Consider the following 13,469-nt stretch of genomic DNA (forward strand, 5'->3'; position numbering starts at 1 on the left):
GATCTTGCCCACAAAATCTCCTGTCGATTCCCCTAACTATCGAGTCCCCTACCACGAGTACTTTTCTATTCTGCCCCCTTCCCTTCTTTGCCACAGTGTCAGGCTCAGTGCCAGAGAACTGACTACTATGGCTTTCCTCTGGTAGGTCAACCCCCCCAGCAGTATCCAAAACGGTATACTTATTGCTGAGGGGAATGCCCACAGGGGATCTCTGCACTGTCTGTCTGTCCCCTTTCCTCCCCCTAACTGTAACCCATCTATCCTCGTCCTGAGCCTTAGGAGTGACCAACTCCCGATAACTCCTCTCAATTACCCCCTCTGCCTCCCGAATGATCCGTAGTTCATCCAGCTCCAGCTCCATTTCCCTAACACGGTTTTCAAGGAGCTGTAGCTGGGTGCACTTCCCGCAGATGTAGCCAGCGGAGACGTGTGCCACATCTCCCAACTGCCACATTTTGCAGGAGGAGCAAGCAACTGCCCTAGCATCCATACCCCACTTATCTGAACACCCACTCAATACTAAAGCAGAAAGCTCACTTCAAGTAATAATAACAAATTAATAACAAACTTATGTTCAATAGAGAAATTTACTGATCAACCCTTTTACATTCAAGGCTAAATCATCGACGTAAACTATAAACAGCCCCAACTCTAAACGCTGCGAAACTCCACTCATTCAGATATCAGGGAGAAACTGCACAAATTCATTTTGAGGATCGCTGCGCTGATGATTAATAATTCCAAGATTCCCACTCTAATTGTTTCGTAAACCCATCAGTATTAAATAGAAATCTCAATAGCAGATTCCAATTCAACAGATACTCCCAAAGGAATCAAAGGGGAATATTTAAACAGCACTTTGTGCTTTTCTATGGGTCTACACTCACCCAACCCAGTTTTGAAGCCAGTTTCTGATTTGTTACCTGGAGTCACTGTACTGACATTGTTCTGCGGGGAAATAAACATGAACGCTGTCTTTGCCGTAACCTAGGAGACAAAACATCAGTTGGAAATAAGTCCAAAACTAATGGTTACATTCTTACCAGCACTGTTGGCAATTAACAGTGAACCATCACAGGAGCACGCATGTGCAGGTCAAGAACTTCAACCATTTTCTACACTCAGCACATTACATGAGAAAACATAACCAACTTGATCAATTTTTATTTCTCTTTCCCACAAGTTACTGGCTGGGCCAGTACTTATTGCCCATCCCTAGTTGCCCTTGAGAAGGTGGGGGTGAGCTGCCTTCTTGAACCGCTGCAGTCCATGTGCTGCATGTAGACCCACAGTGCCCTTAGGAAGGGATTTCCAGGATTTTGACCCAGTGACACTGAAGAAAGGGCAATATATTTCCAAGTCAGGATGGTGAGTGGCTTGAAGGGGACTCCAGTCCCTGCAAGTTCCCCATGTATCTGCTGTCCTTGTCCTACTAGAGGGCAATGGTTATGGGTTTAACAGGTGCTGTCACAGAAGCTTTGATGAATTTCTGAGTGCACATTATAAATGGTACACGTTGCTGCCACTCTGCATCAGTGGTGAAGGAAGTGGATGCTTGTGGATGCAATGCCAATCAACTGACTGATTGTCCAGGGTGATGTTAAGTTTCTGAGTGTCGTTGGAGCTGCACCCATCCAGACGAGTGGGGTATATTCCATCACACTCCTGACTTGTGACTTGGAGATGGTGGACAGGCTTTGGCCAGCTGGGAGATGAGTTACTTTGCTGCAGTTTTCCTAGCCCCGAACCTGTTCTCGTACTTACTGTTTACATGACTAGTTCAGTTCAGTTTTTGGTCAAGGGTAACCCTCAAGGTGTTGGTAGTGGCGGATTCCCTGATTTTCAAACAAATGTGCCTTTAATTCAGGCAGTGCCTTATATATTCATTAATCCATACTTTTCCAAATACCAATTTATTTTCTCCAGGAGAAAGGGTTGATCAGTAAATTTGCAGAAGGATCTTTTATCTCTAAAAGATTCCCGCCAAACTTTAAGTCAAAAGAGAAGAGTCTGAAATGATTAATTTGTGTAGAAAGCCAGAGGGGAGGCAATTTAAACTAAATACCACAATTTGAAAGTGGCGCAGAAACAGAGAGACCCAACAGGGTCTACAGCCAAATCTTTAAAGGTGTCGAGTTGAGAAGATATTTAAAAACCTGGGATCTTTGCTTTATTGAGAAATAGAGCCTAAAAATTATGCTAAACTTTCATATGCAAGATTTCTGAAGCATTCAGTCCAACTTAAGCACATTGATTACAGGGAAAGGGCATGAAGAATGTTGGATCTGCTGTGATCCTTTTGAATAGCACAGCAGTCTTAAAGGGCTGAATGGCCTCCTCTTGTTCCTATCTATGGCCTTATGTTAGAAAGCTGTCATCAGTTCAGAGATGGCACCGTGGGATAAAGGACTTCAGTTATGTAGAGAGACAGGAAAATCTGGAATAGTTCCGCCTGCAGCAGATGGGGAAGGCTAATTACAACAATGAGGCAGGAACTGGAAAAACTGGACTGGGGCAAGACATTTGAAGGCACATCCACATTGGACATGTGGGAGTCTTTCAGAAGCCAGCTGACCAGAGTTCAGGACCAACACGTATCAATGAGGATGAAAGATAAAGATGGCAAAATTTGGATGAGATGTAAATTTAGTTAAGGAAAAGGAAGCATATGTAAGGTTTAGAAAACAGAAATCAAACAAGGCCCTTGAGGAGTATAAACGAAGCAGAAAAGAACTTAAACAAGGAATTAGGAGGGAGAAAAGGTGCCTTGAAATGTCCTTGACAAGTAGGATTACAGAGAATCCCAAGGTATTTTATATGTATATTAGGAGCAAGAAGATAACTCAGGAAAGGATAGGTCCACTTATGGACAAAGGAGAGAATTTATGCACGGTGCCAGAGGAAGTGGCTGAGGTCCTTAATAAGGACCATATCAGTACTGACCAAGGAGAAGGACAAGGATGATTGTAAGATTTGAGAGGGGCGTGTTGATACTTCGGGTCAAGTCAATATGGAGGTGGTGGTTTTTGGAAAAATATTAAGATAGCTAAGTCCCCAGGGCCTGATCGGATCTATCCTGGGATACAGGAGGCGGCAAGGGAGGAGATTGCTGAGGCCTTGATAGACACCTTTGTACCTTCTTCTGTCACACGTGAGATCACAGAAGACTGGAGAATAGCCAATACTGTTCCCTTCCTTAAGAAGGACAACAGGATAATCTAGGAAATTACTGACCAATGAGCCTTACATCAGCAGTAGGGAAATTATTGGAGAAGATTCTAAGGGTCAAGATTTAATTGCACTTGGAGAAGAATGGAATTATTAGGGATAGTCAACATGGCCATGTGTGGGAGGCCTTATCTCACAAATTTGATTAATTTTTTTAAGGAAGTGATGGAAATGATTGAGGGTAGGACAGTGGATGTTGTCTACATAAACTTTACTAAAGAATTTGACAAGGTCTCTCATTGTAAGCTGGTCCAGAAGATCAAATCGCATGGGATCCACAGAGTTGGCAAATTTCATACAAAACTGGCGTGACCATAGAGGGCAGAGGGTGGTTGTAGAGGGGTAATTTTCTGACTGGAGGTCTGTGACCCGGTGTTCCACAAGGATCACTGCTAGAACCTCTGGTGTTCGTATTATATATAAATGATTTGGATAAAAATGTTGGTGGTCTGATTAGTAAGTTTGCACCTGACATAAAAATTGGAGTTGTGGATATTGAGGAAGGTTATGAAAGGATACAACAGGATATAGATCAGCTAGAAAGTTGGGTGGACAAATGGCAGATCAAATTTAATTCAGTCAAGTGTGAGGTGATGCATTTTGGGAGGTCAAATGCAAGAGTAAAGTGTACAGTAAATGGCAGGACCATTAGGAGCAAAAATAGAAATTGTTGGAAGAGCTCAGCAGGTTCTGCTAAGAAAGCAGAGTTAACATTTCTTCAGAAGAAGGATCACTGGACTTGAAATGTTAACTCTGCTTTCTCTCCACAGATGCTGCCAGAGTTGCTGAAATTTTCCAGCAATTTCTGTTTTAGTTTCTCATTTCCAGCATCTGCAGTTCTTTGGGTCTTTTGTTTAGAAATGCTTAGGAGCACTGAGACACTGAAAGTGGTGACAGAAATGGATCAGGTGGTAAAGATGGCACGCATTCTTCATCAGTCAAGGTACTGGCTATAAAAATTAGCAAGTCATGTTGCAGCTGTAAAAAATTTCAGTTAGACCACATTTGGAATATTGCAAGTAGTTCCAGTTGTCACACAACAGGAAGGACATGGAGACTTTGGAGAGGGTGCTACAGGTTTACCAGGATGTTGTCTGGATTAGTGTATTAGCTTTAAGAAGAGGTTGAACAAACTCAGATTGTTTTTCTTCCTCCAGCGTTAGAAGCTAAAGGGCAATGTGACAGAGCGATATAAAATTACATGGGGCATGGAGAGGGTGGAGAGTCAGAGTCTTTTTCCCAGAGTGGAAATGACAACTGCTAGGTACAGAAAGAATCACACAGGGCAGAAAGGGAATGGGTGACCATCAGAAAAAGTAAAAGGTTCAGGAACAATATGCAAGTGTCTCCTATGGTCATCCCCCTCTCAAATATACACACTGCTGGGTGCAATGGCACGGTGGGGGGGAAAGCAGCATCAGCCAGGTTCATGGCCCCATAGGTGGCTCTCCTGTAAAGAAGGGGAGAAAAATGAGCGGCAGGGCTATCGTGATCAGGGATTCAATAGTAAGGGGTACAGACGGGCACTTCTGCGGTGGCAGGCATGAATCCAGGATGGTGTGTTGCCTCCCTGGTGCCAGGGAGCAGCTGCAGAACATTCTGGAGGGGGAAGGTAATCAGCCAGCGATTGTGGTATGCACAGATACCAACAAAAGTTAAACAAAGGGACAAGGACCTGAAGAGCTGAATATAGGAAGTCAGGAGATAAATTAAAACGCAGGGCCTTAAACGTAGTAAGCTCAGGATTACTGTCAGTGCCATGTGCTAGTGACAGGAGGAATATGAGGATTGATCAGATGAGTGTGCGTCTGGAGAAACGTTGTACTAGGGAGAGGGTTTACATTCTTGAGGCATTGGGACCATTTCTGGGGAAGGTGGGACCCGTACAGGGCTGACAGATTGTACCTGGGCAGAGCTGGGACAAATACCCTCTCGGGGTCCTTGTGCTAGTTCTGTTGATGAGGTTTGAAGCTATATGACAGAGGGATGGAAACTAAAGTGTAGACTTGGATGGGTCAGATTCAGATCAGAAAACAGGAGGTAGAACGTGACGTAGTAATATAGTCAGCGACTCAACAGGACAAAGGAAATGAGGATTTAAAAAGTGTCTGGCAAAGGAAATTGACAGGTTTGAGCTATTTATACTTTGCAAGAAATATTACAAAATTGGGGTAGAGGCTGAGCTCAGAAATCAAAAAAAGGGCAGTCACATAGTATTCTACGACTGTATTACACAGCCCCAAATAGTGAGAGGGAGACAGATGAATATATTTGTAGACAAATTTCTGCCTGTAGGAATAGGAAGGTGATAACAGTATGAGACTATAACTATCCCAATATCAGCTGGGTTTCAAACAACATAAGGGGCATTGATGGTGAGAAATTCATGTACTGTCAGAGGAGATGCAGTTCTGGATTTCGTTTTGGGAAATGAAGATGGGCAAGTGAGCGAAGTCAGTGGTGATCATATCAGAGATGGTGACCACAATTCGGTTAGATTTAGTTTTATTACAGAAAAGGACAGAGATATACGAGGAGGAGATAATGGGAACTGCAGATGCTGGACAATCCAAGATAACAAAGTGTGGAGCTGGATGAACACAGCAGGCCAAGCAGCATCTCAGGAGCACAATAGCAGAGGATTATTTTCTAATCTTCAAGACACACAGGTGAAGTGCAGGAGGACTGAAGGAATGCAATGTTGTTCCGAACTTTAAAAGGATTTAAAGGAAATGCCAAATAATTATAAGCCAGTCAGTCTTACTTCGGTGGTAGGCAAATCATTAGAATCAATCCCAAGAGATCTAAAAACTGTTATTTAGAAAGGCATGGACTAGTCAGGAATAGTTAGCATGGTAACAAAGTGTGAAGCTGGATGAACACAGCAGGCCAAGCAGCATCTCAGGAGCACAAAAACTGACGTTTCGGTCCGAGACCCTTGATCAGGGAGCATCTCTCTGATCAAGGGTCTAGGCCCAAAACGTCAGCTTTTGTGCTCCTGAGATGCTGCTTGGCCTGCTGTGTTCATCCAGCTTCACACTTTGATATCTCGGATTGTCCAGCATCTGCAGTTCCCATTATCACTGATACAATAGTTAGCATGGGTTTGTTTCAAGGAATGTCATGCCTTACAAATTTGACTGAGTTCTTTAAGTGATAAGGGGGAAATTGATGAAGGTAGTGCAGTCTACACATGGATCTTAGTAAGACATTGTGGCAGAATGGTCAAAAAAATTGAAAGCCTACGGTATACAGGATAATGTGTCAAAATAAAAACCAGAAGAACTGATGCTGTAAATCAGGAACAAAAACAAAGTTGCTGGAAAAGCTCAGCAGGTCTGGCAGCATCTGTGGAGGAGAAAACAGAGTTCTTTTCAGCTCCGGTGACCCTTCCTCAGAACTTTCTTCCTGTTACTAAGCCAGCTTTAGATCCAAAGAGTAATTATTGGTGGCTGCTCTTGCAAATGGAAAGCTGTTTCAAGTGTTGTTCTACAGGGCTTAGGGTTGGGATCCTGTTGTTGCTTTCTACCTGAACAATTTGGATTTGAACATGTGGGGTATAACTTGGAAATCTTCCAACAAAACAAAAATTGGCTGTGTCGTGGATAGCTGTAACCTCAAATGGTATTGATGGAGAGGGCAAGAAAGCTCCATCTGGCACTTACCTCTTATAAGAGTGAGATAATGCATTTAGGGAGGTCAAACAGTAAAAGGGAATACCCAATACATGGGAATACACTGAGAGGGGGAGATGAAGTGAGAGATCTTGGCATGCAAGTGTATAGTTTCCTTAAGGTAACAGTACACATTAATAAAGTTTTAAAGAAGGCATATGGAATGCTCTCCTTCATTGGCAGAGGAATAGAATACTAAAGTAGGGATATAATGATGAAACTGTACATGACACTTGTGAGCCCATAGCTACAGTACTGTGTACAGTTCTGGGCACTGCTTACAGGAAGGATGTAACTGCTCTGGAGAGAGTGCAGAGGAGATTTACTAAAATATTGGCAGGGCTCGAGACTTGTAGCTGTGAGGAGAGATTGGCCCACTTCTATGCTGTATCATTTCTATGGTTCGATTGGGGGGGGGGGGTCTGGGGAGTACAGGTTTAAGGAGCGAGGCGGGGGGGGGGAAACAGTGTAATTAGATGTGCAAGGCAAGTTTTTGTTTTAAAAACAGAGGGTGGAAGGTATCTGGAACATTCCGCCGGGGAGGCGGTAGAAGCAGATATGATAGCAACGTACGAGAGGCTTTTAAACAGAAACATGAACAGGTAGGGAGACGGACACATCCCACGTACAGGCAGATTGGGTTAGTTTAGAAAAGCATGAGGCGTTGCACAGACATATGCGACTGAAAGGCCTGGTTCCACACAATGTTCTTTGTAAGGTGGTCAAGGTGAGCTGCCTCCTTGACCTTCTGCAGTCCATGTGCTGTAGGTTGATCCACACTGCCCTGAGGGAAGGATTTCCAGGATTTTGACCCAATGACACTGAAGAAATCGGTGATGTTTGTAACTTTCAAACTGAAATTTCAGAAATACATGAAGATGTGTTCTTCCTCTGAATTTTCATTCCTTTCCCCCCCCTGTTCTTCCTCCCTCTCCAATTTGTTTTCTTTACCACTTCTCTTCATCATCTTGGTTTTCTCTCTCATCCTCCTCTTCTTTCTCGTTGTATTTTCTGTTTTCTCTCCGTCCCTCTCCTCTCCCCCGTGTTTTCTCTTTCTCTCCGCCTCCCACCCCGGTTCTCTCTCTCTCTCTCTCTCTCTGTTTTTCCTTGGTTCTTTCGCTCTGTCTGTCTCTCTTTTCCCGCCTCCACCCCTCGTTTTTTTTTACTTTTTTCCCTTTTTCCCTCGGTTCTCCCCCGGCCCCCGGGGAGTGAGGGACGTGGCACTCTCCGTCCCTCTCTCCATCCATCCATCCATCCATCTCTCTCTCTTCCTTCCCCACCCCCACCCCCGAGTCTCGGGTTTGTTTCGGCTCCGGCTGCAGCCTCCGCTCAGCCCAACCCGGGCGGGAAAGTTTGCAGGAGTTTGGGAAAGTTTGCAGGAGTTTGGGAAAGTTTGCAGGAGTTTGGGAAAGTTTGGCGCAGTAAGCCCCCTCCCCGGATCCGCCTGCTGACCTCGAACATGAGCCCGATCAGGACCAGCACGACGAGACACGACACAATGTCAGCGTGGTTCTGGATGAAGAATTCCTGGCTCAGGAACGGACAGCTTTTACTCCGCTTTCTGAAAGCAGCCATCGCCCGCTGTCCGGCCCGAGCGGCGCAGGCGCCTGCCGCCTACAACTCCTTAAAACGGCAACGTGCTGACCGCCGGCCCCAAAATGTGGGGCCCACCTCCAGTAAATCCACACCCAAACAATGATCCTGCTCTCTCTAAACAAACCCACCCTATTCACTCTCTCTTCTCTCCATCGGTGAGTCCAAATGTAAACGAGGTGACCATTTCTCCCACATCTTCGCCTGGCCTGGAACGGCCATCCTATCGTCCCGGTCACTACACATTCTATCCCCACTGCCCCTCCGACATGTCCGTCGTCAGTCTCCTCCAGTCTCGCAGCAGTACAGAACGCAAATGTGAGGAACAACACATTATCTTCCACCTGGGTACCCTATAGCACTGAGTACTCCAATTTCAAATAACTTTCCCAGCCACCCCCTCCCCACTCCTACTGACCCTCCCTTCTAACTACCATCTGGATTCATCCCTCCCATTGACTAATCAGGTCATATCTACTGGTGTTGTCCACCTATCACCTCTTTATCTGCAGCCCCCCCCCATGCCTTTGTGCAGACCTGAAGAAGGGTAATATCCAAAACGATAACTTCTCCTTTCCTCTGATGCTGCTTGGCCTGTGTGTTCATCCAGCTCTACACCTTGTCATTCTCAGATTCTCCAGCAACTGCAGTTCCCACTATCTCTCACCAAGGTAATGTTGGAGTTGTACAGATGTTGGTTAGGCCACAGCTGAAATACTGTGTGCAGTTCTGATCACCTCATGACAGGAAGGATATGATAGCACCAGAGGAGGTACAGAGGTGAATTTGCATTTGCAATCAGTCTGACTCCAACAAAATCAGAAGTTGCTGGAAAAGCTCAGCAGGTCTGTCAGCGTCTGTGAAAAAAAAATCAGAGTTAACATTTCAGGTCTGGTGACCCTTCCACAGTTCTTAGCAAGTAATTCAAAACTGTGCAAACTAATTAAGGTTGAGAAATTATTTCAAGTTGTCAAGGTGATGGTGTCAAAACAGAACAGTACGGAAGATTTTACAAATACAGAACAGTATAGTGGGGTCACATATAGTACAACATGAAGCCAAGATCACGGTTGAGGACATTTTCATGGGTACGGAACTTGACTATCAGTTTCTGTTCAATTCTGTGTTGTGTGTCTCGAAGACCAACTTGGAGGATGCTTACCTGAATATTGGAGGCTGAATGTCCTTGGACTGCTGAAGTGTTCCCTGTCTTGGAGGGACAATTCCTGTCTGGCGATTGTTGCACTGTTTTCATTCATCCATTGTCATTGTGTCTGCCTGGTCTTGCATCCTTGCTTGCAGCGTATGAGGTCGACAACATCGGCTGAGTCATACGTGTATTTGTCAACACTCCACTCACACCATTTGTATGATCTTTTGATCACGGATTATAAATTCTGTGCCTGTAGGTCTCTCCTCAATTCACTTGACAAAGGGGCAGCACTTTGAAAGCTTGTGATTTCAAATAAACTTGTTGGACTATAATCTGGTGTTAGAACATGGAACATAGAACAGTACAGCACAATACAGGCCCTTCGGCCCACAATGTTGTGCCGAACTTTTACCCTAATCCTAAGGTCTATCTCACCTCCACCCCGACCTTATAATATCATCCATATGCCTATCTAATAGCCACTTAAACGCCCATAATGAGGCCCACTTCACTACCCTCTCTGGCAATGCATTCCACACCCCTACCACTCTCTGAGTGAAGAATCTACCTCTGATGTCTCCCCTATATCTACCTCCACTCACTTCAAAACTATGCCCCCTCGTAATAGCTACCTCCACCCGATGAAAAAGTCTCTGGCTGTCTACTCTATCTATACCTCTGATCATTTTGTACACCTCTATCAAGTCACCTCTCATCCTTCATTGTTCTAAAGAGAAAAGCCCTAGCTCTCCCAATCTTTCCTCATTATTCCTTCCCTCCATTCCAGGCAACATCCTGGTAAGTCTCCTCGGCACCTTTTCTCACACTTCCACATCTTTCCTGTAATGAGGCGACCAGAACTGGACACAATACTCCAGATGTGTCCGAACGAGTCTTTTGTTTAGGTTTGTGTGTAAAGATTTAAGAAAGGTGTGAGAGTTTGTCTGTGGATAGAATTGATTGATTTGCAATAGATAGTAATCTCTTGTTAAGTACAGAAACCTGCTTGCCCTTTTCTGTTAACCTGAGTTCACCATAACAGGAGAATAGGGGATTTTAAGGATTTAATCAAATTCCTCAATGAAGACCAAAAGAACTGTGGATGCTGTAAATCAGAAACAAAAACAGAAGTTGCTGGAAAAGCTCAGCAGGTCTGGCTGCATCTGAGAAGGAAAAATCAGAGTTAATGTTTCGGGTCCAGTGATCCTCCCTCAGAGCAGGTTATAGGAACCCAATTATCAGTGCACTTTCCGAAGTATGTTGTGGTAAGAGTTGGAGTTCTCTTACAGGGTTATTTTGAAACAGAGAAAACAAAGATTTGGGTGTTGTATTTGTAAGTGATAAAAGATTGAAGGAATAGTCAGGATTTGTAATACAAATACAGTTAGACCTAGAACTGGAAACTGCTTGAGACTGCCTGCAGGTGGCAGAGATAGTAGGAACTGCAGTAGGAACACAGCAGGCCAAGCAGCATCAGAGGAACAGGAAATCTGATGTTTTGGCTCTCTGATGAAGGGTCTAGGCCCGAAACGTCAGCTTTTGTGCTCCTGAGATGCTGCTTGGCCTGCTGTGTTCATCCAGCCTCACATTTTATTATCTTGGAATCTCCAGCATCTGCAGTTCCCATTATCTCTGAATCTGATGTTTCAGGTTTGGATAACAAAGTGTGAAGCTGAATGAACACAGAAGGCCAAGCAGCATCTTAGGAGCACAAAAGCTGACGTTTCAGGCCTAGACCCTTCATCGGAAAAGGGGCATGGTGAGGAGGGGTCTGAAATAAATAGGGAGAGAGGGGGAGGTGGACCAAAGATGGATAGAGGAGAAGATAGGTGGAGAGGAGAATATAGGTAGGGAGGGGATAGGCCCATCTTTGGTCCACCTCCCCCTCTCTCCCTATTTATTTCAGAACCCTCTCCCCATCCCCCTTTTCTGATGAAGGGTGTAGGCCTGAAACGTCAGCTTTCCTGTTCTTCTAATACTGCCTGGCCTAACGTGTTCCTCCAGCTCCACACTGTGTTATTTGACTCCAGCATCGACAGTTCTTACTATCTCACTTTGGGAATGAAGTAAGCCTCTAACATGAAGAAGGCAGACATAACTAGAGGGCTAGCAGAGCATGTAGCTTTATACAAAAACGAAAGAGATCAGGAACTCTGGGTAGTGAAACACTGGATAAAGACCAAAAGAACCATGGATGCTGTAAATCGGGAACAGAGACAGAAGTTGCTGGAAAAGTTCAGCAGGTTTGGCAGCATCTGTGAAGTTCTGAGGAAACCGAAACATTAACTCTGATTTTTTTCTTCACAGATGCTGCCAGACTTGCTGAGCTTTTCCAGAAAATTCTGTTTTTGTTAGTGAAACATTGGAATCTGGTGTTAGAGTTAGAACTGAAGCAGCTTCAACATGAAGCAGTTAAACAACTGGAAAATAAAACAAAATAAATTGGAATTTGAATCCCAAAGTGAAGAGAAAAATAAGGAAAGGGAAGAAAGAGTGAAAGCACGAATATCAGCAGCTAAAGGAGGAGAAAGATAAGAAATGACGAGAATGATGCATTTAATGCAGGAGAACGGAGACGATTGGGAGGACTCATGACTCAAATTCTCCTCCATCTAATTCTGACATTTAGTAAGGAAATGCTTACATTCATAAAAGCCCCACATAAACTGGAGAAAAAGTATGTGGAGATGTTGGTTATGTCCTTTTGAGAAATAACAAGAAAAATTAGTCACTGAGTAAACACTGTGAAATAACTCTTCAAAGGCTACATCCAATCACCTATCAGTCTTTATTCATAAATGATTTGCCTTTGACAATAGCACTGCCTCTCTCTGAGTGAGGCATGCAGGGGTCAAATACCTCTGACATACATACTTTTATGTCATTGAGAGCTCCCTAACTGAGGTTGTTAACCTGATCCAATCAGGGAACTCATGTTCAATGAGGTCCACCTGGCTGACCTTGTTACAGTCACTACAGACTGGCCATTGCTTATCAGAGTAAGTTGACAGATAAAGGACAGGAAAGGTATGCTTCACTCTCAGAGGAAGTTTCTTGGGAATATGACCATGTGAAAAGAGAGAAATACTGGGTGAACACAAGTTAGTACCTCAGGAGCATCGGCAAAACTTGCTGAATTTATGGAAGCGGTCTGGGCAAACGTAGGTTGAATGGAAAAAGATAAAACCAAGTAATTTTGACGCTGGTATTAGAAACTGAAACTATGTTTGAAGATCTGAGAGAGATTGTTCTCTTGGAGAAATTTATTTTCTGTAATGGGAACTTATTTGTCGATAGGATGGCTGCAACTGCTAAAGCAATGGCTGACGATTATGAGAAATCAATAAAGTAATCATTGTTTCAATTACCCTCATAAATTTGAAAGGGAAAGAAAGTTGGAGAGCAAAAGGAAGGGGAGTAGCAGGAGTAAAGACTGCACAATTTGGAAATCCCTGAGAATGCCTCTTCATGGCAGAAAGGAAGCTACTGAGGGTCGAAGTCAACATCAGAAGTCACGTAGAGATAAAAAGGTGTACGGCTGAATGAACACAGCAGGCCAAGCAGCATCAGAGGAACAGAAAAGCTGACATTTCATGTCTGGACCGTCCTTTACCCGAAACGTCAGCTTTCCTGCTCCTCTGATGCTGCGTGGCCTGTTGAGTTCATCCAGCTCTACACCTTGTTATCTCAGATTCTCCAGCATCAGCAGTTCCTACTGTCTCAGAATCAAAGCAATGAGCTGGGACATGCTGGTTCAGAATGCAGCAAGTTGCAATGGATGTTTATGAGAGAGTCCAAACAGGAAACTCCAAAGGAAAAGA

General features: G+C 44.2%; 1 protein-coding gene across 2 annotated transcripts in view; it reads right to left on the reverse strand.

The window, feature by feature from the left end:
- Positions 1-8,504, reverse strand: part of tram2 (translocation associated membrane protein 2) — a 37,826-nt gene extending 29,322 nt beyond the window's left edge. For both annotated transcript variants that reach the window (XM_048536573.1, XM_048536572.1), the window contains exons 1-2: positions 8,355-8,504; positions 924-987 (exon numbers count right to left, since the gene is read on the reverse strand). In XM_048536573.1, the coding sequence (XP_048392530.1) occupies positions 924-987; positions 8,355-8,477 (187 nt within the window). In that variant the 5' untranslated portion in view covers positions 8,478-8,504. The remainder of the gene's footprint in view (positions 1-923; positions 988-8,354) is intronic.
- Between the last annotated feature and the right edge of the window lie 4,965 nt (positions 8,505-13,469).

The sequence above is a fragment of the Stegostoma tigrinum genome, chromosome 9 (assembly GCF_030684315.1).
Source record: "Stegostoma tigrinum isolate sSteTig4 chromosome 9, sSteTig4.hap1, whole genome shotgun sequence".
NCBI classification, from domain to species: domain Eukaryota; kingdom Metazoa; phylum Chordata; class Chondrichthyes; order Orectolobiformes; family Stegostomatidae; genus Stegostoma; species Stegostoma tigrinum.